Raw genomic sequence first — 26969 nt, forward strand, 5'->3', positions numbered from 1 at the left:
GTGAGCTATACATCCCACAGATGCAGAGAAGTCCAAAACAGACACACTTTGCTGAGCCACAGTTTCAAGAGGACACTCACGTCACGAGGGCCCACCGGAAACACCTACAATGCAGAGTGACCCACCGGAAACACCTACAATGTCAGCCTGTACCACACAGGTACCCAATAGCCCAGGACCAAGACGCACAAGATGTGGGAGGGTTGTAAACAGACCAGATTATTACAAAGACTATGTGACATGAGCACACAATATTGCACAAAAGATGCCCACTACAGAGGGCCAGAACAACACCAGGAGCACAAGTCTAAGTCATCATGGGGGGACTCTGTTACCTTGTTATCATTATGGTCTTGAAGGGTGAATGTAAAAACAAACAAAAAAGGGGGGGGATTTGCACTTGGTGATTTGATTTCAGTGGACTATTGACATAGAGTGTTGTTCTACATATATGTTCCGCTAAGGGAGGTTCGGCATTCTGGGAAAGTATATATGGGGCAATACTGCTAAACAGGGGGGATGTAGTGATATGCAGTAGGCAGTGTTGCGATGCTCATATCAACAATGGTTGCACGCACGCTAATGACGCCACGCGTCGCCACGTGCACGCACGCTCCCATAAATGCGCGCATAAATGTTCCCTCGCATAAGGACAGACTAAAAACAGTGCCTAATTGCCTCTACGAATGGAATGTTAACACCTGACGACCGGCGCTATTGATATGCAAAGTAGCCAGGTGGGTACTGCGAGTTGGCGCATCAGTCAAGTGCAGCGCATTCCTGTGTGCACGCGCGTGCACATCCGTGCGTGTGCGTGCACGCGCTTCTGCTCACAAAACTTTGGTTGCACGGAGTACAACCTCGTCCCATGAGCAACGCATCACTGGCAGTAGGTACCATATAATGCCAGGGTGCGACCCGGACGATATATAAGAGTGCACCAGTCTGTATGAGCATCTATGTCAACCCAAGTAAACTTGAGTCCAGTCTGCAACTAATTGTCTTCATTGTCTCGATAACACTTTTCTTCTCATTTTACAAGTAGTACATGGCGTAATGTTTTCTTTAACCGGGCATGGGGGGGGGGGGTCGACATGTCTATAAAACAGGATTGCACTGGCAACCAATCACAGCTGATCTATAGGGACAATGATGAGGTGATTCAGCTTCATTTACTGTAGGAGGGATTGGGAGGGGATGATTGATGAAGAAGACCCGGAGTGGGATCCTGGCTGTAATGTATCTCGTTAGCAAGCATTTCCTTGGATGTGCATTCTTTGCCTGATCCGCAGTGACTCCATTACCCGGAGTGGCTACCGCTTGGCTCTAGCCAGTCGTTGTGCTAATCAGACAAAGTGAAATCAATGATCAACTCCAGCTAGAGATTCCAGTCACGCATGCAAAAGGGTTCCCTCTCCTGCAATACCCCATTAGTTGGGACAATTAGGGGGGGGGGGGCTGTAAGACAGGAATGATGAGGTGAGGGAGGGATGGAGTAGGATAGAGAGAAGGAGGTAAGGGAAGAACGGAGGTGGACAAAGTTGGCAGGTGTTGGTCTTCTCGACAGTGCAGACTAAGCAAGCTCTTCATAATACTCCCCGCTGCCCACAGGGTTTGTGACATTCACTCTGCTTTTGAACGCCAGACCACCCTGTGGGGCTCTGCTCCTTAGTTAATACTGAATGTCATTTAGATCTCAAGACTTGATTAAATAAGCATAAAAAGGACCCAAATGAGAAGTGAGGAGGGAAGAGGCAGGTTAAAATAGCTTGTGCAGCTTATTCATCAATCTAACTTTTCCCCCATTCGATCCTTTCAGACGTACAGGAGTCGAGCCTGTCTTGGATTCATCCTACCTGTGATGGGAGTAGGCTGTGTCGGCTGTGTCGGCTCCTCCTCCTCCTCCTCTTTCTCCATCTCTACCTCCAGGGGTTCCTGCGGTTGGCCAGCGGTCCTGTAAGAGACAGACTGAGCGGCGATGTCTTCGGGAAGACATCTTTCCCTGCGACATCTGGGTGGGGAGGTAGAGGATGGGGCACTCTGGGCTTTGCGAGATCTAACAAACTCCACCAGTCGAGGATCTAGGGAGCAAAAAAAAAAAAAAAAAAAAACATGTTATACACACAGCTGAACCAACCCAACTACACTAAGCCTTGATATACTGTACTGGCCTGGATTGGAACGCACTACAGGTGCTAGTGCTTACTTCTTTAGTGGACAACAACAATGAGTAAAATGCGACACAACTACTTCCCATGACAATTCCTGCTCTCAATTCATTCTGCATAGAAACTGACTATGTAATAAATGTGTACTACTGTAGCAAAAAACCTACCGAGCTGAACCAACAATTTCTTCTGCTCCTCCAGTATCTCCGCTTTGGACATCACCTGGAGCTTGACCTGGTTCTCCTGGTGGATCCTCATGGTCTCCACTGAGCTGTCTGGACGCCCCAGGCCCTGGCCAGACACCAGCCTGGAGCCTGAGAGTGCACTCGGCCCTTGGAAAGAGGAGGGGTACTACGTTAGCTTCCCAACAGGAGTAAATAATGCAACATTTTCTACAATATAGTTAAATGCTACTCTGCTGTTAGTACTAAGCTAGCTATGGAACTCTTATTGGATTCAACCATATGATCATGAGATCGACCACTTTATCCAACAAGAAAGGATGGACTTGACTTAATGAGTCAAGGTTCTGTTAGGCTAAACATTTCATTTATTTTTATATAGTATGGCTGTCTTATAAAAGCACAAAAAAGAAGGCTTGCCAGGCTAATGGAAGCTTGCTTGCGTGCGTGCTTGTGTGCGTGCGTGCGTGCGTGTGTGTTTGTGTGTGCGTGTGTGTGTGTAGGCCTGGTTGGGATGGGCTGTTGAAATCTGTAATGTTAGAATCTTGTCATTTGTTCTGGTTTGGGGATAACCAAAGCAGTCAACCTAGGGGGAAATACTGAATTGACAAACATGTAAACAGACACTATATCTTTCTCTGAATAGTAACAACATTCAGAGCCATCTTAAGAAGTGAACGTTGAAAAAAAGGAACCAGTGTGTATTGTGTTTAGTATGACGTCTGATCCCAAGTCTACTTACCATCCCATGCAGCAGGGGGTTGATCTGTTTCCATACTAGTCTCTGGAGGGAGGGTCTGGCCCCTGGGTTCAGCTGCATGACCACTAGCTTCAGGTGAACAGAATAATGGCGTCTTACCCTCCTTCAGTCTCTGGGCATCGATCTGACGGGCAAAGATGCTTCTCTTTCCGCCGCCAGCAGAAGATACTGGCATCTGGTCATTAGGGAAGAAAATAAGTGATTATTAAGCGATTAATGGAATAACTTTAAAAACCAAGGTAATAGAACAGTATGACAAAGATAGAATCCTTTAAAAAAGCCTTGAATATTGACAGACAGTCCAAACCTTGAATCCTGTCTTTTAAATTAGTGTGTGGTATATTGTACCATTACAAGGCATGAATGTACATTGTATTTATACACTGCCAAAGTTTACTGCGCTTTGAGAATCTGGGTAAGTGTATACATTCTAATTGAATAAACCCTGGTGAACAGAACTTGACATAAATCTCAAAATTATGTATCATTTATCATGGATGGAAACAAAGTTAACAAACCATACATATTACATAATGTGTTCCTACCTGGCTGTCAGTCTCAGAGCGATGCATTACTTTAGGGAAAGCAATGCCCGTGATTTCTGGCAGAGAGATTGGAGTAGAGCTGGTGTCCCTCTCCTGGAAATAAACAAGAGTGTTGCAGAGAGAAACTGTGAACTGCAGGTGAAAAATAATACAGAAGGAAACCCATATATTGGGTTAATATAAGGTATACACAGGCTACTTGTAGATGTAGACTCAATAGGGAACTGTAACATTTACCAATACATAGGATAAGCTGTAATATCCCCTGTGCCAGTACATAAGAGGACATAGGATCCTTGTTGAGATGTGACAGGGTGTGTGTGGGCAGTGCAGAGTCTGGGCATGTCATTGGGAGTATCAAGTGGGCATCTCTCATCACGGATGTGTCAATGAGTTAGACCGCCAACATCTCCAGAAGGAACCACCAACCTCTATCCCACTGTCAGCGGATCCAACACCACAGACAGACCAAACATCTACATCTTAGCCACCCTACCTCACCATCTACATCACTACACTGTTAACTTAAGCTAGCTGTGATGCTAAGGCTATCAACAAAGGCAACAAGTTATAATCTAGAGCTATATAGCTAGCATGCTAATGTTACACACAATGCCAATAGGCTACAAGCTAAAGCTACAAAAGGGAACTTTACCAAAAAACAATGCTGATTTATTTAGCACACTCTCTGACACATCCAAAGACCGTTTTGCACACATTAATTTAGTTTGACAGTTGTTGAGAGTAAATTAGTTTGAATATGGCCTATATATGAAATGATGCAGATAAAACTTGTGAGGGACTGCTACCTTATTATTTAATTGAGCTGTAATTAGCACAACACAAGGATTCAATGTCCCTGAAGACATCGCTGGTGGCAATATTCAAACTCATACTCTCAATAACTATCAAACTAAATTAATATGTGAAAACCTCTTTTGGTGAAGTGCTCCTTTAACTCATTGACTGCCACACTGTTTTCTCATCTTTAATCTCTGGCGCCATGCGTTATTGATAATTTTCACCACGATGTTTGCGGAGCTATCGTATTATAGCTATGGAGACAATAGTATGGCTAATTTGACAAGCACTATTTATAGTCCAACATGGAAAAAACAGTGTATGTCTACATACCTTCGTTTGTGCCCTATCCCGTGCTAAAGATCGCCTCGTTTCACTATAATCCAGGCTGATTTCCTGGAACGGTTATGACGTATTATGTGCATTATGCGCAAATCATTCGGGTTGCTCGCCTGAAACCTATATTATTTCCAAATCAAAGGTACTATATACCATATAGGTGTTTCTTCACAAAGTCATCATGGGGGGGGGGGGTCATTTTAGGAAACTGCAATCGTTACCAAAAGCATGTTTTAGGTTCGGTAAAATACGACGCTGTGATCAATACAAAAGCATGTTTTAGGTTCGGTAAAATAGACCTAAAATTAGGGGTGTAACGGTACACAAAATCCACGGTTCGGTACGTACCTCGGTTTTGAAGTCACGGTTCGGTATTATTTTCGGTACAGTTTATTTATTTAAACTGTATTAAACAATATAAAACGAATTGGCCATAATTTACTGAGCAAACTAATGCTTACTGCTGTAACCTGTAAATTATTATATAGCAGATGCCTTGGACAACTGTAGCGTGTGCTTGTTTATACATAGCCCCTTTCATGACTGTGATGCAAGCCCTGCCTGAATACAGGGGCAGGGCTTGCATCACAGTCACGAAAAGGGGCTTGTTTATATAGAGCTGGTGGTATGACTTGCTGGCTGAAATACGGACGAGAGGGTAGCGGGGCTCTATTACTCTCTATGCTCTATGTGCTTAAACCCAGTGTTCTCGACAACGGAGTATGGTCGCAGATCTGCTGCTATAAAAACACCTATGGCGTTTGTTATTGCTTTGGCCCGGTCTGAATTAATAGCGAGATGCTGCTTGAATGCCACGGGGAACTGGGTTTGCTTCTTCCGTGTACCAGTGATATTCACATTCGGGTGATGCCGTTTCAAATGCGTGATAAAGTTTGCAATAAAGTTGAACAATGCCAGCACGTAGCCCCTTTCGTGACTGTGATGCAAGGCTTGCATCACAAGTGTGCATCACAGTCACGAAAGGGGCTAGCCGGCACGTAGCTTTAGTGCAATCCACCTGTCTTTGTCCATTACTGTGGTTAACTGGGAATCCGAAATGATCCCAAACGGGAGACTTGAATGTTGTGGGAGCATCTTCTAGCTCTGGCTGGTCAGTTAGTATTGCACTCGCCATACTAAGGCTAATATGCTATGCTGAATTACAGCTCTCGTTCAGCGTGGCTGTGTGGGATGAACAAACAACATCCGGTTAGTTGTGCACGTTATATTAGGGCCGGGGGGATTTAAGTTCCGCAAAAAAAGGTTCCGTACCTTTGCAATCGTTCGGTGCACAGCGCATACTGTACCGGAGGACAACATTGAGGCGGTACAGTACGTATTCGCGTACCGTTACTAGGGATGGGTACCTTTCACATTTGAACCGATACCGGTACCGGTACCTGTGAATCGATACCGGTACCCAACGGTACCTTTTTTCGGTACTTTAGTCTCAAGAAATTTAATTTACCTACCTCAGTCGTAAAAAAAAAATCCAAACTTCAAATAACTACAATTTCTACAGTTTTCGGCTTGTCATTGCGCCGACTGCTTTGTTGTTGAATCAAGTCAAATCCTAGGTAAGCATATATTGTGCGTGTGAAAGTTGACATGAAAAGAAAAAAGTAAAAAAAAAAGTAAAAAAAAAAAATTAATAAAAAATATTTTTTTTAATTTTTTTTTTAATTTTTTTTTCGGTTTCTCACTTGATTCGATACTCGGTAGTACCGACGTGTTTCGGTTCGGTACCTCAAAAGTACCGAATTCGGTACCCATCCCTAACCGTTACACCCCTACCCAAAATAGACCTTACCTTTGTCAGAAGGTACTCCAAAATGAATAATCCCAGTAGTTCCATCGCGATCGCCATTACTGGTGTGCATTGGGCCCGGTTTCAGGCGAGCAAATCGGCGACAGATGGCTGTGTGCTGCTTCACTTTGAGGGGGAGGGGATTCCTGCAGCCAGAGGCACTGAGAGACAACTGAGAGACCCAGTTCAAAAGATAGGCGATACTGCCACCTGTCGGGATTCGATCGTTATTGCAATCATAACGTAGGCAGCGGTGTCAGGGAGACACAGGCAGGTCCGCGCAAGTGTTTAGAATGGGAAAATCGAAAACAATAAAAAGGGATCTAAAAACTAGATATCTCGTTTTCTGGCGCTCAACGCTTGGATTTGAAACACAAGAAATCTCGTGTTTGGCACAGAATGAGTTAAGGCTATAATCAATGCCAAATTCCACAGTAAACAGACACCAAAGAGAAACAAGAAAAAAGGCGAGGAGACAGAGAGATCGCCAACAACTCACAACGATCCTAGAGAGAACGGCGCTGATATGAGTGTCATGTCTGTCCAGCCTCTCCCCGGCGTCCTCGTCCTCAAAGCGGACTCGCTCGGCCTTGAAGCGAGACTTCTTGGGTGGGGCTGGCGTCAGAGTCGGGAGCTGATCCGGAAGATCTACAGCGAGTGAGACAAATACAGAATGAGCATTATGTTATGTTATTGTTGACGTACGGTATTTAGATGATGGTTATTTGAAAGATAAGGAAGCTTTGTGTATAAAGGAGGTAAACTCTTTGTGTCTGTCTTATAGTACAAGTAAAATTAGTGGTTAAAGGTTCAAGGTATTTACATTTTCTAATTTTGTAAAAAATGCTAAACAATTAGGAGGGTATAGAACCACTTTACATTCAATGATCTGCTCAGACAGTACTTCAAGCTTTTGTCAGTGCTGTAAAGTTTAAACCTTTTTAAATCTTAGACAAACTAAACACTTTGCTTCCATGAAATATTGTAAGCCGTCATTTGAGGCTTTATAAAAGCAGCACAATGAACACAAATCTATCAGTGCCAAGTCCGACCTCATCTTAAATAACAAACAGCATTGCTCGTTGTATTGCTCGTTGTAAAGAGAGGCAGAGTTGATTTAGCAATAAATAAAAAATCATATTATTATTATTCTTCTTTTTTTTACATAATCGCATTTTATTTTCATATTCGAATCCCATGCCCATCGAACGAAGCTTCGAAGTATTTAAGACAGCCCTAGTAGATTTAGAGTAAAACAGAAAACAAGAGTGGCCATTAACCTGCTATGGACACCACATCTCTCCGACCTCCTCCATTCTCCTCCACGTCCGCGTCCTCGCCGCCGCCTCCTCCTCCAGCTTCTCCTCTCCTCTTGTCTGGACGGCGGACCACATTCGCCGCGGATGGGGTGCCGGAGACGAGGAACTGCTCCTGCTCTCGAAGGAGGTCTGCCTCGGAGTCAGTGGGCTTGGGACGCCTCAACATCCCTTTGAAGACAAGGATCCCTAATTTATTAAACAAAGTCAGTGTTGTTAGTAATAATGGCACGTCACGTTGTGTGCGTGATGATAATGTAGCCATGTCTGAGCTCAAATGTATTCAACCAGCCAACTATCATCTTACTGTGGAGGTAATTAGGGTGGGTTAAGGTTTAACTGGAGAGATCATCTAACGTTAGTAGGACCGAACGGGACTCGAGAACTCAAACCTATCCTGGCGGGATATTGTGTAAATAAACATCATCTGTCATCAAATAAGACCAACTCCTGTAGCTTATGTAACGTTAGCTATGTTACATACGCCAGTGTCATTTTAATCAGTTGTCAAAACTCACAAAACAGATCAACAAGGAACATCTGTGTCAATAGTAGCTACGACGTGTATTTGAAAGATTACAACAATATCAGGTTGATGCTGCAACAGCTTGAAAGATACAGCTAACTGTCGTTAGCGTGTTAGCTGTTGTGATACGTCGTTAGCTAACAGCTAGACTTACTAACTTCTAGAGCTGGAGACAAGCCTTCCTCAATCCGAAACCATTGCAATGAACACGCGTAGTATTAAATAGCACCACCAAATAACGCCGGTAGAGTTGAGTGTGTTTATTCTATGTTGTTATGCAAAACTGGTCACCTTTAATGAGAGAGTTCTCCTGCGTTCATCACGCGAGAGAGAGTTCAGATTGAAGCAACAGACCAGGGGAAGGAATTCCATGTGACACCGAAGTCCACCTTCAAAATAAAGGTTCAGTGCGATACTCATCCAGAGAGTTCTCACAGACCATAATGATCATAATGACACATGTCAGACAGTATGGTACAAAAAACGTATCCACTGACGGAATACAGTCGCAATACGCTTATTGACTCATTCTAGGTCCAGGATGACAACGTTTCCCCTCTTTAGACCAGTATACCTCCATGAGCAGAACATCACGTTTCAAGGATACTTCGTTGTCCCTTTTGTCCTTTCGTGTAGCCGCCTATGTGCACATTTTTAGTACAACATAATTAAGTAGGAAATTGTAATTAATTGGCTAAATGTACAGAATTAATTAGTGGCGTGTGAGGGTAGCCACATTTAGGTCTCGCGTTATCCCTCCGCCGCGCCAGCACCGACACCTTCAGCACCATGGACAGCACCGTGGCATCTGCGTGGAGCAGCTTCTCTCGTTTTGCGATCGACCGACGACCAAGACCCCTTCATGTATTTATAGGCTATTAATGAGCTTAACGTGTGAATTAAATTGCCAATTGAATTAATAATAGGCTTCGTTGGCGCCGCCATCATGCCCAATTGCCTCTGTCTCTGCTGCGGTGAAATCCCACCACGACCCCTCCCCCCTCGGTCCAAGCAGTCGGGACCACCACGGGATCCCCGGCCCGTTCAACAGCAGATTGGCACCGGCCCAGATGGTGTGCGGCGGACAGTGGAGCGAAGAGAGGGCGCAAACGGGGGGAAGGCTAAAATGGTGCAGGTTAATAATAAGCAGGAATGAACTTATTCGTTCTGCAATGCTAAAACTGCAGCATGTTCTCTCCCGACCTGGAAACTGAGACCACTGCGGAAGACACGGCGCCCGATAGTCCGAATGATGCTGCGGGAGAAGAGGAGGACGAGGAGGAGGGAGGAGAAGAGGGGGAGACACCGGTCAGCATTGATGTTCTGGAGGAGGTAGGTAGACAGCAAAATGTTCAGGCACAAAGGTTATTTTATGTTTTGTTAAAATAATACCGCTAGTAGTAGTAACGATAATAATAATTAAAAAAAAAAAAATAATAATAATACCAATAATAAAATACCAAAGAAAATAAAGAAACACACTAAGCTGCAAGGAAACAGATCTGTCTGTCACTTCAGACTTTTTTTTTTCTCTTTTAGAAAGTAAGGCATACATTTTTAGCTGTAAATTGTAAAACCCACTCATCCCAGTCTCAAGGCATGCACTATAAAGTCAGCAGCTGCAGCATACATGTATGTAACACACTATTCCCATTACAGCATATTTCATTTCACTGCATTTCACTGCAATTTATCACATGTAAGATATTTAGCATTTTGTTTAAGTGCTATTGGTTTACCACAAAATGAATATTCTATCCACAGCTCACTGTGCACCATTGGATGCCATTACATGTGTGGTTGCTGTCCCAGCAGACAGTTTCACATGATGGACAGTGACCCAACAAGGTCCTCCTTCTGATAAGCCGGTGCATTTGGTTTCCAAGCGGGCCATCTCTGGCATGTTGTCGCCAGGGGCGGATTTAGGATTGTAGGAGATCCGGGGCTTAGCCCAGATAGGCGTAAGCGGGCAGGGATTTTTTTTTACTTCGACACCACAACCTTTAACTTATACCACCACCTTAAAGTGGACAAAAGGCACTAGAGAACACTTAAATTCACACCCTTTAATTAATGAAGCAAACTATAATAATTAATAATAATAATAATAATAATAATAATAATAATAATAATAATAATAATAATAATAATAATAATAATAATAATAATAATAATAATAATAATAATACACTGTGTTTGTACCTTTCATACAAGAATTGCAGCTCAAAGTGCTTCACAGCAGTACAAAAAGACAGGCATAAAATGAGCACAACATTGGCAGATCAAGATAAAGTGCAGACATAAAGCATAAAATAGATAGCAGTAAAATAGACAAAGTCAAGGTAAGACATAGAACATTAAATCACATCGTTTTTCATATTAGGATCTAAGATCTAGGGTTAACTCGCCGAACGTTGAGCGCCAGGACCCCCGAAAACCAGAGTATAGTTGGGTTTTCATCGTTGTTTCTTTTATTCAATATTTCCATTCATAAAGACATGCCGGCAGCCTGTGTTATCACTGGGGATGGGTCTGAGATCTCAAAAGTCCAATACCGCCGCCTAACACCTTGCAGCCGCTATTGCACTCCATTTGAAACGATGTGGCTTGGTGTCTGTCATTTTGGAAATGACACCAGACCACCCTGAAACTACACTCATATTCACGACGGTATAAAACGGAAATGTATGGATGGAAAAATGATCTGTTTTTTGCATCTTGACCGGAAGAAACTCAATGACAATCGACTATATTATTAGATCCATAGCTATTATATAATATAGCTTTAGGCCTGCAAACACAGCCACGTATCCCCATGTTAAAAGGCACTGGCCTTTCAACAGTAACAGTAAACAGCGCCATCTGGCGCTGAAAGTGTTAATATGCGTCTTTGTTTACGGTTTGATTATCACTGATACAAAGTAAAATAGTGCATTGCAATAAAATAGTTAGTAAAATAGAATAAAATAATGCAATAGTGCATTGCAATAAAATAGTTATCATCGTATTTTTTCGGGAGGCCGGTAAGGAGTGCATTACAGTAGTCGAGTCGGCTTGAGATAAAGGCATGGATCTGGTTTTCAGTGTCCTTTTGATTTACTTTAGCTGGTTTCTAAGGTGGAAGAATTATGTTTTTGTCAACTTGTTGATTGTGATTTAAAGCTTAGGTCTGAGTCTACCATAACACCAAGACTTAACTCACTCAAATACAGTTAGCAGCTGGATAGACTACAGATGGAAATTAGCTTCTGCTAAATCTGGTGCAAACATATTTTCATGTAACAATGATAAATTGTCAAAAAAAAAAAAAAATATATATATATATATATATATATATATATATATATATATATATATATATATATATTTAAATAGATTCGGGGCTTTTCAGAAAACATTCGGGGCTTGAGCCCAAGTAGCCACCCCCTAGCCCCGCCCCTGGTTGTCACAGTGCTTGCGTTCAGGCTATATGACTTAGGGTTAGGACTATAGTGTTTATAGCCTATGTACTGCATTTTACAATTATATTACCCTAGGTCTTTGCAAACCCCTTCCCTGCTGTGTGTGTGTGTGTGTGTGTGTGTGTGTGTGTGTGTGTGTGTGTGTGTGTATGTGTGTGTGCGTGTGTGCGCGTATGTGTGTGAGAGAGAGAACCCCCCCCCTCTCTCTCTCTCTCTCTCTCACTCTCACTCTCTCTTGACTATCTCTCTTTCTACCCTTAGTCTGTCATGGAGTAATTACTGTGATTCCATCTGGGGAATCGGCCGCCATGTGCAGTCGACCATAGAACACAGTGGCTATGGAAAGACCGTAAAATGACAAGAGTTGTTTCTACTTCAGAGCCACTAGCTCACTGAAGTGCTTTTTCATAGAGCAGCGTCGTGGCAAAAACAGAGATTCAGAGAATCCATATAGCTTGTCATTATGTCATAGTCTATTATGTCTTTTCTTTTTGCACACTGAGGTACAAATGTACAATCACCTCATATTTGTATGCTGTCCAACAGTGTTGGGTTTGGCAGTAGTGGAAAAGCCCTCCCAGTGTCACTTGTGTGAGTCACTGCTACTACTGACACTGGATTATCGACGGGTGCGTGTATTTCATCTGAGTCAGGATTTTCCTTCCTGGTTGTAGTCGGAATAACCTTCACATGTCACTCTATCTCTGAGCGATTAAAACCAAACATTACACAATACACTTAATTTGTAAAGCAACAGCGGATAGTTCATTTTATTTTATTTCCCAGTTTTGCATCTTATGTTCCTTGCTCATTGGGGCTTACAATAAATCAATACTTTAATAATATATATATTTACTTTTTAAATAATAATATATACGAGACAGAACTGTACATATCCGTTTAACCGGTATACCACTGTACAAGAAAACCAATTTGACCAATTCAAATTTTAGGCTCTCGACTATTGATACTACTGTAAGTGTGTTCACTGTGGTCACACAGAATTGAATCCCTGTGGATTCATAAATAACTGTGGTGGAACCACCTACAGTAAGTGACATTCCCAATCTGTCAGTGCAGTAATGGATGAAGGTATGTCACCATAAATTCTCCCACTCCAGAGCAGAGGAGGTGGGTTATAATAACGACCACAGGGAATCAAACCATGGCCTACTCTCCTGTGGGAAAACATAGCCTATAGTCACAAGACCAGAGTCTTTTCTATGATTGGTATGTAGCAAATGTATGGCCATAACAAATGTGCAAATCCAAACTCTGCCAATCTGGCTCTCCAAGCAGACTCACGAAAAATGTACAATCCTGGTCTGATGTCTTGTTGTTGTGCGTGTTTTAGGGTTGTTTATTCCAATAGGTACAATGCGGTAATATAAACAACACAGAATATTAGATAGTGCGAGCAGGAGCACTCCTCGTTCGCCACAGGAACGTCCGGGCGGGCGGTGTCTCGATAGACAGCGTAGGCCGGCAGCGGATGGTCCTGGACACAGGGAGAACAAATGTTAGAGCAAGGTAGGCATTTAGGAAAGAAAGAGCAGCAAGGTAGGATACGTCCTTGTACCTAAGTAGGTTTAGTAACACTCGGACGAGGAGTAGCAGGATCCGTAGAGAGTATATCGGGGCTGCTGATGAGCGGATCACTCTCAGCTGCGCCGATTGATGCCAGTTGACAGCGTGTGAACACTGAGGTAGGAAGCTGCCCATGTAAGGGCACGGAAGGAGGGGGAGAGGTAGGCCCGGGCCGTGATTGTGACATGTCTATGTTTGTACACAAATAAAGTGTTCTGTGTCACTTAGATTTAGATTAGATTTTAGATTAACTTTATTGTCATTACACAGTACAAGACTGTGCAACGAGATTGTGTACGTCCAACCAGGATGTGACAATCAACAGTCGGTTGCAATAAGACATATATAAATAAAACTGTACAGTAAAGTGCAATGGTCAGCACAATGTGTGATGGTGAGAATTATATATATATTTTTAAATAAAGTCTACATAAGGTATGGGCTATATACACATATTAAAATATATTTAGTTTTTAAGAATTTGTAAAGGATACGCAAAAATAAGCATGTGCTTCAGCCTATTCCTTTTTTTCGGTCGTTGATTTTGGATTTTGTGTGTGAGCTTGCCTTGAATATGTACATTTGTGATTTTTTTTCTTTTTTCTTTTCTTTTTGTAAGTCCACACGGGTGTGTTTTTGATTTGTCTGTAAACAAGACCGAAAAATAAACTTCATTCATTCATTCATTCAGGTATACAGTGACTGGTGCAGTGGGCTAAGTAGAGTTTTGATTCAGAAGTCTGACAGCTGAGGGGAAGAAACTATTTGGTTCTGCCTGGGAGGCTGCGGTAGCGTGCCCCAGAGCGAGTACCCCGCAGGCGGGTGAACAGTCCATGGTTGGGGACACACAAACTTAGTGTTTCCTTCCCAGGTTGTCCTCCAGATACAATGTAGTACAATGAAACTGATTCTTTAGTGGTTGAGTAGCAACTCTTGGCTTATGCCTTTGCTGAATGGGAGAAATTTGCTGCCGTTGAGTATTGCAAATGTTCTACCACGGTCTGTCTAGCAGACTGATTGACCGTGGGATGCTGCACAGAGCTGGTCAACCTCTACTCAGCAGATGATAATATAAGACAGAATGTGTGTGTGTATTCACATGCACATGCTTGTCTAACTCTGCTTGAATGTGTGTGTATTCATGTGCATAACAATGACCTATGTATTTCCTGTTGTGGTTGAATATACAGTATACGGGCATTGTTACAAAGGATCAGATTAAACCGAATATATATATTTATTGATTGATATATATTGCATAGTATTTGTATATCGTTTTGATATCCCTTGTATATTCCTTGTACATATACACGGAATATCCCTTTAGCCTAGTACAGACCATAATATTTCATTCTCCTATTGGACAGCGGTCCACAGGCGCCAGGGCCATGCCTCCAGAGTCAGGTTCAAAGCCACCGTCAAGACATGTCTGTACATGCCCGGCCTTGCCCAAGAATACGAGACAGAAATGAGGCTGGCACTAGATTGTTCGCTGTGCATATAAATATGGCGCAGGTGAATACAGAAGCACTTAGGAACTAAAGTTGAAGCCTCACCCACGATACTCCGTGCGGTGAAGTATGGCCTGTTTGGCCCCAAAGAGAGCATTGAGACCGCGTGCGAATTAATAACTGAAGTGTCAGAGTTTGGCGCTATACCGTCGAGTGCGACATATTTCTATTAAGTCAGTAATAGTCTATTTGTGTATAGTGTATCGTGCGGCTAAAGTTCTACAGTGACCAGCATCACCAACGCTTCCTCGTACCAGCTAGAGTGCTTATCCAGGCTGGGCTGCTTTCATGGCGCTTTCACCCGAGGAGACCTAGACGAGGACCGTGTGGACATGTACACTGGATTAATCTACCCGACGACTGCATAGCCATTTACGGCTGGATTATATTTGTTTTGGTCCTGTGATTTATGGAGCGGAGAATCGCCGACGCCTACACGTGTGTGGGATTTACCCTGTGAGGAGCCACGTCGAGTCTGCGCCTCAGAGAGCCTGAGGCAGGCTAGCTTTCTTCACTGTGGAGCTACAGTCTACGGAGAACAGCTGTATTCGTCTGTGGATCAAGAGACTATTGCACCGTCTCCTGTACTTGGAGTCTCCTTAGTCATCGTTGACCAGACTTTCTACTACCGACAGATCCTCTACCCCTGCTGGCTTACAACCGGGGGGACCCTTCAGTATCTCCCGCTATATATCACCAGTGCACCATAGATATAATTCCCTAAGATTCAGGTCGTATAATTACCTCCTGCGTAACCAGAGAATGGACATTCATTATTGATTTGCCTACGCACATTCCTTTGCCTTACAAGTGCATTCAAAGTATAATAGAGAAGTATATTATGTACCTTTTGCTGCAATAAATACTTAATTATAACTTTGTGTGGAACCGATTTATTGTGGGAAGTGTTCATCATATTTATATATCATGTACTGTATGGCCAGTAATTAAAGTACATAAAGCGGTAGTGGTTTAATGATACCATACTTATCAATACAGTCAGGGAATTGTACCCCTCAGTTACAGGCATGGTTTGCTGACATTCAAGGTGTACTGCAGTGCTTCTCAAACTTTTTCTATCAGGCCCCCCTTTGGCGGACCAAAATATTTTGGGCCCCCCCCCCCCCCCCCCCTCGCCCCAACAAAATAGTCATGAAATGGGCCATGTTTAAATTTATTGAAATAACACCAATATCGTGACCTTTCAAATTGGCCCTATATTTTGTTTTCAGAGCTGTCATGATGAAAAGCCAGCTTCACACAGATACTGTGTGGTGCTGAATGGTATCAACACCTTAACTGCTGCATCATGAGATACTTGGTGGGCCATGAGATGAGATACTTGGTACTCAGCACCACACTCTGAAACTAGCTCTCTAGGTGGTATCAGATGAGATTTCAAAGAGTTCTTCCAAGAGTTTGGATGGAGATGTGTCAGGAAGCTTTGTCTCAATGTTGTCTGTAAAGTTTTTTTTTATCCAGAGTAACTTGGTGATCCTTTTCTGTGTTTTATTAAATAATGATTTTCAGATTTTGAGAAATGGTATTTTCATGGAGAACAGTGCAGCTGCAACAGATAGCACTTTAGTGACAATTTTCTGTAATCCAAAAAAAAATAAAAAATAATAAATCTCAAGGCCCCCCTGTCATGCCTCTGCGCCCCCCACTTTGAGAAACACTGGCTTCCGGTTACGCTACAACATGTAGCACACGCATTTTGCAATTGCTCCGCTCCCACTAACGCTAATTTCGTTTAAAAACATTATTTGGACAGTAAAGAAAGAGAATAGACCACATCGTATGTATTGTTAAGACCCTCCACTAACCATATCAAAAGACAATATGGTTAAAGGTGGAAAGAAGGCAGAGAAAATAACTACGGCAACTTCAACGGCGCAGGACGTAAAAAAACGAGATAGACGCGTCCTAACCGTCGCTGGTTCTGAGCCGACGGCGACAAGCTCCGAGGAGGAGAAGGAAGAGGACAACGTACCGGGATCATCGATTACGGTCCCCGAAAGAGAGTCAATAGAGACCAACATAAAAGAAGGTACAGATTCAAGCTCCGTGAGAGGGAGAGCAGCCAGATTTATGGATTCCAACGTCACTGCATCTATCTACCATATGCCGTCAACTGAAGTAAGCAGAAATCCACCCGATTTCAACACATTGTCTAACCTGATGGTAGAACAGTCTAACCTGATGAAAGAACAGTTAGAACAGTCTAACCAGATGAAAGAACAGATGGTAGAACAGTCTAACCTGATGAAAGAACAGATGGTAGAACAGTCTAACCTGATGAAAGAACAGATGGTAGAACAGTCTAACCTGCAGATTACACACATCAAGGCGCTCGAGGCAAACGTCGAGGCTAAATTCGATCGCATCGAGGCTAAATTCGATCACATCGATGAGAAATTAGAAGAAGTCAAGAAAGCGTTCGATGCACAGTCAGAGCGAATCACGACAGTGGAGATTTCGGTGACAGAAAACACAAAAGCAGTCAAGGCGAACCAAGGTATCATGACAGAGATGGGAGAAGAGATGGAAAAAGTTAAAGATGAATACCGGAGGGAAATAAAATTGCTTAAAAACGAAGTGATGGAGAGGCAACTAGAAACCCATCGTTACCACAGGCGGAATAACATCCGCATTGTGGGGCTTGATGAATCAGTGAACTGCGATGACATCAACTTTCCAAACGAGTTATCAACGATTTTGAATAACTCCGATCCAAACAAAGTGCCAGAAGTGGAACAAGTTTACAGAATTGGTTCCCAGGGGCAAAATATCAACGGGCCGAGAGTCATCATTGTCACTCTGCGGAAAACTACAACAAGGGATGAAATCATCAAATATGCTCGCAACCAACGTGGGAAGCTGAAGTATGGTGATAAACCAATATTTATCTACGAAGATTTGAGCAGAGAGGCCATCATCCGACGTCAACCATACAAAGTTGTGATGCAAAAGCTGTACACAGCCGGCCACAAGCCAAGGCTAGCATATCCGGCGCTGTTATCATTCTTGGACAATAACGGCCGCAGGTCAGGTCCATTTACACCCTTTGATGCTGAGGATTTCCTGATTCAAAATGCAGCAAATAACCCAAAGCATGACGGAAATGCCGGAATCAGTTAAGCCTCTCTCTAAATATATACCAGTGTTGGAATGACTTTATTGTGTTCATCAATGAGGTCATTCCACCAGTGTTGGAATAACATTGCTGTGTTCATCAAAGTAGCAAACGATATGCAAGTCGTCTATAACAATGTGTACTGTGTATAATACGATTCATAATACATTATAATTTCAGTCTCTGGTCTCTGAGGGGACAAATAAATATCAATGCAAAAAGATCTATCTGGAATATTCTGGGTTTATCGCTCAAATGCCCTGGGTCTCTTAGATCATTCTGGAATGTAAAATAGTCTAGGCACTAGTATATTCTACAACCTTCTAGAATATAAGGCACCATGACAACGAAGCATACAACTCTAACAATAACATTCGGTGTGCATACACATAGCATATATAAATTAAATGAAGTGCAATCAGCCCTTAATAATACTTTAAAATTATCCACACATAAACGTATGGGCACAGCAAGGTTATTCTAACAATTTAAGTAATCACTCCATTAAAGGCACATTGAAGCGCTAAAAGGCGCTGCTTTTCTATCTTATCTAATCAGTTAAATCGGTTCTAGTGGCTTCTCCACGTTGATAATTATTTATCTCTTATTCCTTATCTATATCTTTCCATTGATTTTTATTTTATTACATTTTTTCTTCTCATCACCCTATATTTTTTAAATATAATTTAACTTACATTGTTCTTTTCCAATGTTCTTCACATTAAGGTATCAATATTACTATATATTTTTTAAATATATTGTAACTTACATTATTCTTTTCCAATGTTCTTCACATTAAGTGTCAATACTGATCTACAATCTTTTCCTTTTTTTTTTTTTCCCTCACACGTTGGTGGAGGGTTCAAAGGAATATGTCGATAAAGGTTTATTCTCTTTTTATTTTATTTTTTATTTTTATTTTTAGGTTATTTATCACAATACTTCATTACAGTAAGGGAAGGTGCAAGACCAAAAGCGACATTCTATTGCAATAGAATGGAAATGTTAGATCCTATGGCAATGAGCATAGGAAAATTAGGATTACAATGCTCAGGTTGGGCAATCCGGTGGACCATGGGAGAAAGTCAATCGCGGAGGATGTGTTCTTGGAACACAGGCATGTTCGACTTTCTGGGAGAGGGGAAAATAGGGGATTTTTATTTGTATATATATATGTTTTTAAGCTCAGCTCTCAACGGGACCTCATTAATTGGATGTGCATCTATTGTAGCTTCATACACCAGAAACATTACCAAAAACTACACGAAAACATGCATAGACTATGGCTAGTTTGAATATAATGGTATGGAACACCGGTGGGATAAACAAACAACACAAGCGCAAAAGCGTGCTTACACTGATGAAAAAAGAACATGTGGACGTGGCACTATTAAGCGAAACGCACATTTTAGAGGGAGACATAAATACGTTAGCGGATAACATATACCATAATATTGGTCACTCTTCTTTTGCTACGAGAACTAGAGGGGTAGCCATAGTCGTCAGACGCAAATTAAATATCGAATTGAAAGGGGTATGGTCGGATGCTGAGGGGCGCATAACTATAGCTAGGATTATACACAATAACAGGAAAATTGCATTGGCAGCGGTATATGCCCCGAATTTGTACGAAGTGGGTTTCTTCACTTCACTAACAGGAGAAATGTTAAACCATCCCGAGTACTCATACATAATAGGTGCGGATTTTAATGCCATTTGGAACCCAAGGATGGACAAAACTTACCTTTCCTTCTCCAGCGAACAAAAGAATTCATCTAAAGCATTAAAAGATTGGTCGAAATCAACAGGAGTAACTGATTTATGGCGTTCACTTAACCCCATGACCCGCAAGTACTCCTGTCGTTCGGCGAGACACAACACACTATCCAGAATTGATTACGTCTTTGCATCCCCGAGAATATTTGATAAATACGAAGTGGAAATGACACCCAATGCGCTATCAGATCACTGCTACTTAATCCTGAAAGCAACATTTGGTACATTATCTACCCGGGCCCCAAGATGGCGTTTTAATTCGATGCTGCTTAACAACAAGGAATTCATTACACAAATTAAAGAAGCTCTCACAGTATTCCTACAAGTTAATGCTAACTCGGTGCAAGATCCCAGAATATTATGGATGTCGGTAAAGAGTATGATCAAGGATTTCTCGGATAGATTTACCTCCATATTGCGCAAAAATCAAAACACAAAACTGTCTGAAATGGAAACGCTTTACTCAACGCTTTTTAATTCTTTAAAATACAACAACTCTACTAGACTAGATAACCAAGTTAACATTCTAAAGACCGAGATCAAAGCAATGTACAGACAAAAATCGGAATTGCAAATACGCAGCACTAGACAACAGCAGTACTTCCAAGGTTCTAAACCTAGTCACCTATTAGCCATGCGACTAAGAATTAATGCAAAATTTGCAGATATAACTGCCATTAGGAAACAACAAGCTCTAGTAACAGAACCCAAAATAATAAACGATACATTCAAAGAATTCTACTCCGATTTATATAACTCAGAAACGACCTTTGATCAAGACAAATTAGACACATATCTTAATCAAATTACTCTCCCTAAACTTACAGATGAAGACGCTAAACAGTTAGAAGTACCGATCACATTAGAAGAACTCAAGAAGGCCATATCCGGAATGAAAAACGGCAAAGCTCCGGGAATTGACGGTATCCCATCAGAAATGTACATTTCTTGCTGGGACATATTTGGACCCTTATTACTAAATATGATCTTATACTCAGTCAAAGAGGGAAGCTTCATCGAACACCAAAATACCGCACTCATTTCAGTTCTTCACAAAAAAGACAAAGACCCCACTGAATGCGGTAGTTACCGTCCTTTAAGCCTCCTCGGAACCGATGTCAAACTGTACTCTAAGATATTAGCCATCAGATTGCAAAAGCATATGACGTCTTTAGTTCATACGGACCAAACAGGCTTCATAAAAGGTCGCCTGATCAATGATAACATAAGGCGAATACTGCACGTACTAGATACAGACAAAGAGGACATCACACCTAAGGCGATACTATCCCTGGATGCTATGAAAGCATTTGACAGGTTGGAATGGTCGTTTCTATGGGCAGTATTGGAAAGGATGGGGTTAGGAAAAGGTTTCATTGATATGATTAAAGTACTATACAAGGACCCATCGGCCATGATTACAACAGGCACAATCATCTCCAAAATCTTTCCGGTATCACGCTCTGCCAGACAGGGTTGCCCTCTTAGTCCCGGACTATTCAATTTATCATTAGAGCCTTTAGCACAATATATAAGACAATCCCAATCCATAGAACCAATCGTAATCAAGGGCATACAACAAAAAATTTGTTTATATGCGGACGACGTAATATTGTTCATGCAAAACCCCAACACCACATTGCCTCATCTGCTCAAGTTGATTGAGAACTTTGGTGATTTATCAGGATTTAAGATAAATTGGCCGAAGTCGGCTTTCCTTCCACTTAACACCCCTGCAAAAAAAGATATAACCCTCCCAGGTGCGATACCGATGGTAAAACATTTCAGATGCTTGGGAGTGGAAATATTCCCCACCATAAGACAAACGGTGAAGCACAATTACACAAAAATACAGAACAAAATCAAGGACGACCTGGACAGGTGGGCAAAACTTAAAAACTCAGTACAGGCAAGGGTATCAATAGTTAAGATGGATGTATTACCAAGAATCAATTTCTTCAGCTCAATGCTTCCGTTACCTCCTCCAGAGGGCTACTGGAAAAGATTACAAACCTCCACATACAAATTTATTTGGAATAACAAACCACCTCGCATAAAAAGATCCACCGCACAGAGAAGTAAAGCAGACGGTGGCATGGCAGTCCCAGATTTTTTACAATATTTTAATGCCTTCACATTAAGACCATTGAAGAAGATATGGTTTGACCCCGAGGCTTTGGTATCTTGGAGAAAATTAGAAGAAAACATAGTAGCCCCACAGAGATTGAAAGACATAGCATACACTAAACTTTCAATCAAGCATTGTGAGCGAGAATTTGGCCCAATAATAACCCATGCAATCAGGACATGGCGGGAAACTCAAAGGAAATTTCCTAACAATCAAGTATGGCATAATCACACTCCCATATTCAATAACAATGCTCTCTTAATGGGAAAACAACCTATAAGATTCCCTGTATGGGAAGAAAGAGGCATACACTCATTAGGGGATATTTTTAATAACAAGGGCCTCTGTAGTTATGTCGAAATATGCATAAAGTTTAACCTCACCGAGTCCACATGGCTTTTTTACATACAGTTACGACTTTGTATGAGATCTCACGGTGTTCCATTACACATACCAATTGAACACCACAGATACCACAAATTTTTCTATGACAGAGATACAATGGGAGGTTTTGTATCAGGTTTTTATTCACAATTACTAACGTCCTCGTACGAAACCCTTCAACTAGACAATGTCTGGAGGAGGGATATACCAGACCTGGAAAATGACTTTGATTGGCAAGGAGCCTGGGCAAATGTCCGACTTACATCAAGGAACCCGGATCATCAACAAATCAATCTGAACTATATTCACAGGACATACTTGACTCCTATAAGGCTGTGCAAAATGGGGCTTATACAAGACTCCAAATGCTCCCAATGTACAAATGGGGACGAAGGAACATTTATGCACATGTATTGGGACTGCCCACCAGTTAAGGCATTCTGGGAAGATGTGTCCCAACAATTATCAATACTCGTATTTTGGAATATACCTGTACACCCCGCGGTATTGCTATTGAATGATGTTTTTGAGTTTGCAGTGAACCCACAACTAAAAAGATTGGTTTTATCGGGTATCACAGTAGCTAAAAAACTGATTGCATCACGTTGGTTTCAACCGGAAAAAATGTGCCGGAAAGTGTGGTTTCTTACATATCTTGATGTGATATATCAAGAAATATCAACAGCAAGAATTCTAGGGCTCAATGAATCCAAAATGTTAATGTGGTTAGAAGTGGTGGAGAGAATAAAAGCTAGCCTATAATGGTGATGTCTGGTAAGGAGTGAGGGATAATGGAGGTACTATCCAAGAGGGGGTCCGGGAGGGGGGGATTTGAGCTGGAGCATATGTGTGTAGGGTTTTAGAAAATAGGTATTCGGGGTATATTATATACTAACATTTATATAATTGTAACTTCGCTGGATATACACGGTATACGGTTAAAATGTTATTATTGACTATTTTTGTTTTATCCTGTTTCTGTACTTGCATATATTTTAACCACCTTTACTGAAAGTTTCATTATACATTGTGTGTTGAGTACTGACTTTTAATAAGTTTTGTTTTGCAATAATAAAAAAAATTAAAAAAAAAAAAAGGAGAAACACTGGTGTACTGTATGTTCGATTGCTGAAGAGGCTAAACTTAATCTGTACAAAGCAAGAGCCTTTTGTTCACATAATTGCATTCTGCCCAGGATTCTTGTATGAACTAAATACATGCATACAATTTGTGAAGTAACAAGGGTAAATTGTATTGTTTACAACTGCAAATACATTCCCACAGCTACAGTATGTGTTAATGAAACTTTAGAAGTAGATATTTGGAAATACATCAGTCAAATATTTTGGCAACCAATTCAATTTCTGCATAGCCCCAAACTGATCCTATACTGTATGTACAGCTTGGTCTAATTGAATTCCACTTAGTTCCATGGCCTCTCACCAGTCTGATTTACTGTACATTTTAAAAGCTCAGCAAAGCACAGCCATGTTCATTTGCATTTGTGCTCCAAGCCGATGATATCAGTTGTTCCAGGGGCTCATTGGCATAAGTGCCCATTTCTCATGTCTGTCACCCCCCACCCACCTCCCTTCCTACCGCTCTCTATCTCCCCTTCTCCTCCCTCTACAGCAGCGTCCGGTGAAGCAGTCCCTGGGAGCGTGTGTCTGCCGCGAGTCTCACTGGCGCTGCCTGCTGCTCTCTCTGCTCATGTACAGCTGCCTGGGTGCCGTGGCCTGGTGTCAGCTTACCCGGGTCACCAAGCTCAGCTTCGACGCCGCTCTCACCTCCTCCTTCACCTCCTCCATCACCTCCTCTCTCCGGGGGGGCTCCGGGGTGGGCGTCGGAGGCAGCGGGCGCTCCATGATCTACCACGACAGCCCCTGCTCAGACGGCTACATCTACATCCCCCTGGCCTTCCTCCTCATGCTGTATGTCGTGTACATGGTGGAGTGTTGGCACTGCCGGGCCCGGAGCGAGCTGCAGTGCCAGGCCGACGTGGACAGTGTGCACGAACGCGTGCTGCGGATGCGACAGGCCCGGCCTTGCGTCTGGTGGAAGGCCATCAGCTACCATTTTGTCCGGCGGACGCGGCAGGTCACCCGGTATCGCAACGGGGACGCCTACACCACCACGCAGGTGTACCACGAGAGGGTCAACACGCACGTGGCGGAGGGGGAGTTTGACTACAGCCGCTGTGGGATGAAAGACGTGTCTCGTGACCTCAGGGGGCTGGAGGGCCAACCTGCGACCCGACTCCGGTTCACCAAGTGCTTCAGTTTCGCCGGAGCCGGTCCGGAGAACTCTTACCTCAATCAGCGATCCCGGTTCTTCTCTGAGATCGAGGGCCTGGACGATTACATGGAGGCCAGAGAGGGGATGCAGCTGAAGAATGTGGACTTCAAAGAACACCTGATAGCTTATGTAGACCCGGATCAGCTGCCTTGGTACAATTCCCAGGTAGTCTTCTGGTTGGCTGCTCTGCTCATGCTTTCCTGGCCACTGAGGGTTCTGATGGAATATCGCACAGCCTATGTGCACTACCGTGTGGAGAAGCTGTTTGGGCTGGAGTACAGTCACAGCAGCCCCTCTCCCACCGATGAAGAGGTCCCAGTGAGGAACACCGCTGGCCGCGGTATTCCGAGAGTAGACACGGTGGACAGCACTGAGCTGGAGTGGCACATCCGGTCCAACCGCCAGTTGATCCCCAGCTACTCAGAGGCCATGCTGATGAACCGGGGCATGATGGACTCAGAATCCAGGACCGATGTCGATGACACTGTGTCATCCAACCGCGTCCTGTTGGACAGCAGCCAACACGCCCAGAGTTACGGAACTCTTCTAACCCAGGAGGACTGTGAGCACTGCTGTCAGCTGCAGAATGGAGGAGGAGGAGGAGGAGGAGGAAGGGGAGGAGGTGGAGGAGGAGGAGGAGGGGGAGGTAGAGGAAGGAGGAGGACAGTCACCAGCTCCAGCTGCTCCTCAATCTTCTCCCGCCACGGAACCTTGTTCCACTCTCGCCTCTCGTTGGACACGTCTCGGTTCTCCCTCTGCCGCATGTACGGTTCCCGGCGCACCGTGGGCCTGTGGCGAAGCCGCAGCAGCAACCTGACCGACCGCTGCTGTGTGGAGGAGCAATGCTGCCGGTCCGACTCCAGCCAGCTGGCGCTCAACGACAGCCCGCCCACTTACCGCGACGCACGGTTCTTCCCGGTGCTCATCGTGCACCGGGCCGAGGGTTGTGGCGGCGAAGAGGGGAGGGAGGTGCGCCGTTACTACGTACGCAGAGACTCCTGTTGTCTGGAAACCTCTTTATGAGGGGAAAAAACATTTTGATTGATTTAGGCCTAATAAATTCTAATATTAGATGATGTTAATATCAGTAATGTTGGAGGATATTGTTGTGTTGGTCATTATTTGTGACCATGAGAGAATGAGGATGAGAGAGACTGGTGAAGCACGAGGGGGCAATTGCAATTGATGGGATTCCAAAGTAATGAATACACTAAACACATGCTGAGTAAAAGACACTTTCACTGGCCTATACCATCTAACACAATCAGAAAGAGGTCATACTGTTTTATTTTCTTGTCACTGTACTGTAGTTACACGCTCATATTCACATTTGAACTGCCTCTTTGAAAACGGCTGCAGGACACAGTTTGTATGCTAAGAATTCCAATATTATATTCCATTGACCATATTACCAAGGTGGGAACAGGGTGGAAAGGAATCCAAATGTGTGAATATGGTCAATGGGACCAACTACTTGTGTGCTATTTACCTAAAATGCATTGGGACACAGGGACATTAGAGGAACTTTTACGGACAGTAAAACAGTAAAATGCCACCTGTTGGTGACGAGACTATCTGTCAGGGCTGTGCTCTATTTTTCCTTTCAGCAATGGCAAGCTTTCAATCCTCTGATTATATGGTGCATATTATACCACTGGTAAATGAGTGACCTTGTTTTATGATTTAGAGAAGCATCTTACATCATTCCTGACCCTTTCTGTTAAGCCTTATCTTGGGAAACAAAACCACATACGTTGCTACATTCCTATTGTATGTCATATATACATTTGATCTGTATGGAGAGGTACACATGGATAGCCCATCAAAAGGCATATATGAAAGAGCAATAGAGCATTATAAGTTACTGCCAAAATGAAAGGATGCATGTTATTACCAAAGGTATTGTCTGTTGGTCAGTCAGTTGACAGCAAGTTAAAACCAAATAAATTGGTTTAATGAGGTCCTCGCTCTATATTTTTGAAAGGATAGCTACTGTTAAGTGAAATATTGTATTCAACATCATATTGGAGAGGGATGATGATCAATGATTAAATAGCATTACTACAAAGAGCAATAACCTCCATATTACAGTATGTTGAATAATGAAGTGCTTGTGTAGTTTCGAATGGCAGTGACTGTTAATAAAGAGGCAACATAATATTACACGACTCTGCCATTAATGTTGTCATTCTGTTCACAGATTCTTCATATGTCCACAAGATGGCACTGTTACACAGGTTTTTGTTT

The 26969-nt window shown here is 42.8% G+C and overlaps 2 protein-coding genes across 4 annotated transcripts in view; one reads left to right on the plus strand and one right to left on the minus strand.

Moving 5' to 3' along the window:
• rpap1 (RNA polymerase II associated protein 1) overlaps positions 1-8794 on the minus strand; it is a 73426-nt gene extending 64632 nt beyond the window's left edge. Inside the window, exons 1-7 of one of the 3 annotated variants that reach the window (XM_084310474.1) lie at positions 8736-8794; positions 7883-8107; positions 7102-7250; positions 3656-3748; positions 3093-3285; positions 2336-2500; positions 1857-2081 (exon numbers count right to left, since the gene is read on the minus strand). In XM_084310474.1, coding sequence (XP_084166600.1) covers positions 1857-2081; positions 2336-2500; positions 3093-3285; positions 3656-3748; positions 7102-7250; positions 7883-8087 — 1030 coding nt within the window. In that variant the 5' untranslated portion in view covers positions 8088-8107; positions 8736-8794. Of the gene's footprint in view, positions 1-1856; positions 2082-2335; positions 2501-3092; positions 3286-3655; positions 3749-7101; positions 7251-7882; positions 8108-8602; positions 8700-8735 lie in introns of those variants that run through there. The other 2 variants (XM_084310475.1, XM_084310476.1) reach the window with 2 other exon arrangements.
• Positions 8795-9632: 838 nt separating this feature from the next.
• LOC311226174 (transmembrane protein 151B) lies at positions 9633-25745 on the plus strand (the record flags this gene model as incomplete). Its single annotated transcript, XM_084311545.1, has 2 exons — positions 9633-9776; positions 24060-25745. 2 exons carry the CDS (start codon positions 9633-9635, stop codon positions 25743-25745), a joined length of 1830 nt encoding a protein of 609 aa, XP_084167671.1.
• Positions 25746-26969: the final 1224 nt, after the last annotated feature.

Source organism: Notolepis coatsorum (genome assembly GCF_963971535.1).
Source record: "Notolepis coatsorum genome assembly, chromosome: 3".
In the NCBI taxonomy this organism is placed as follows: domain Eukaryota; kingdom Metazoa; phylum Chordata; class Actinopteri; order Aulopiformes; family Paralepididae; genus Notolepis; species Notolepis coatsorum.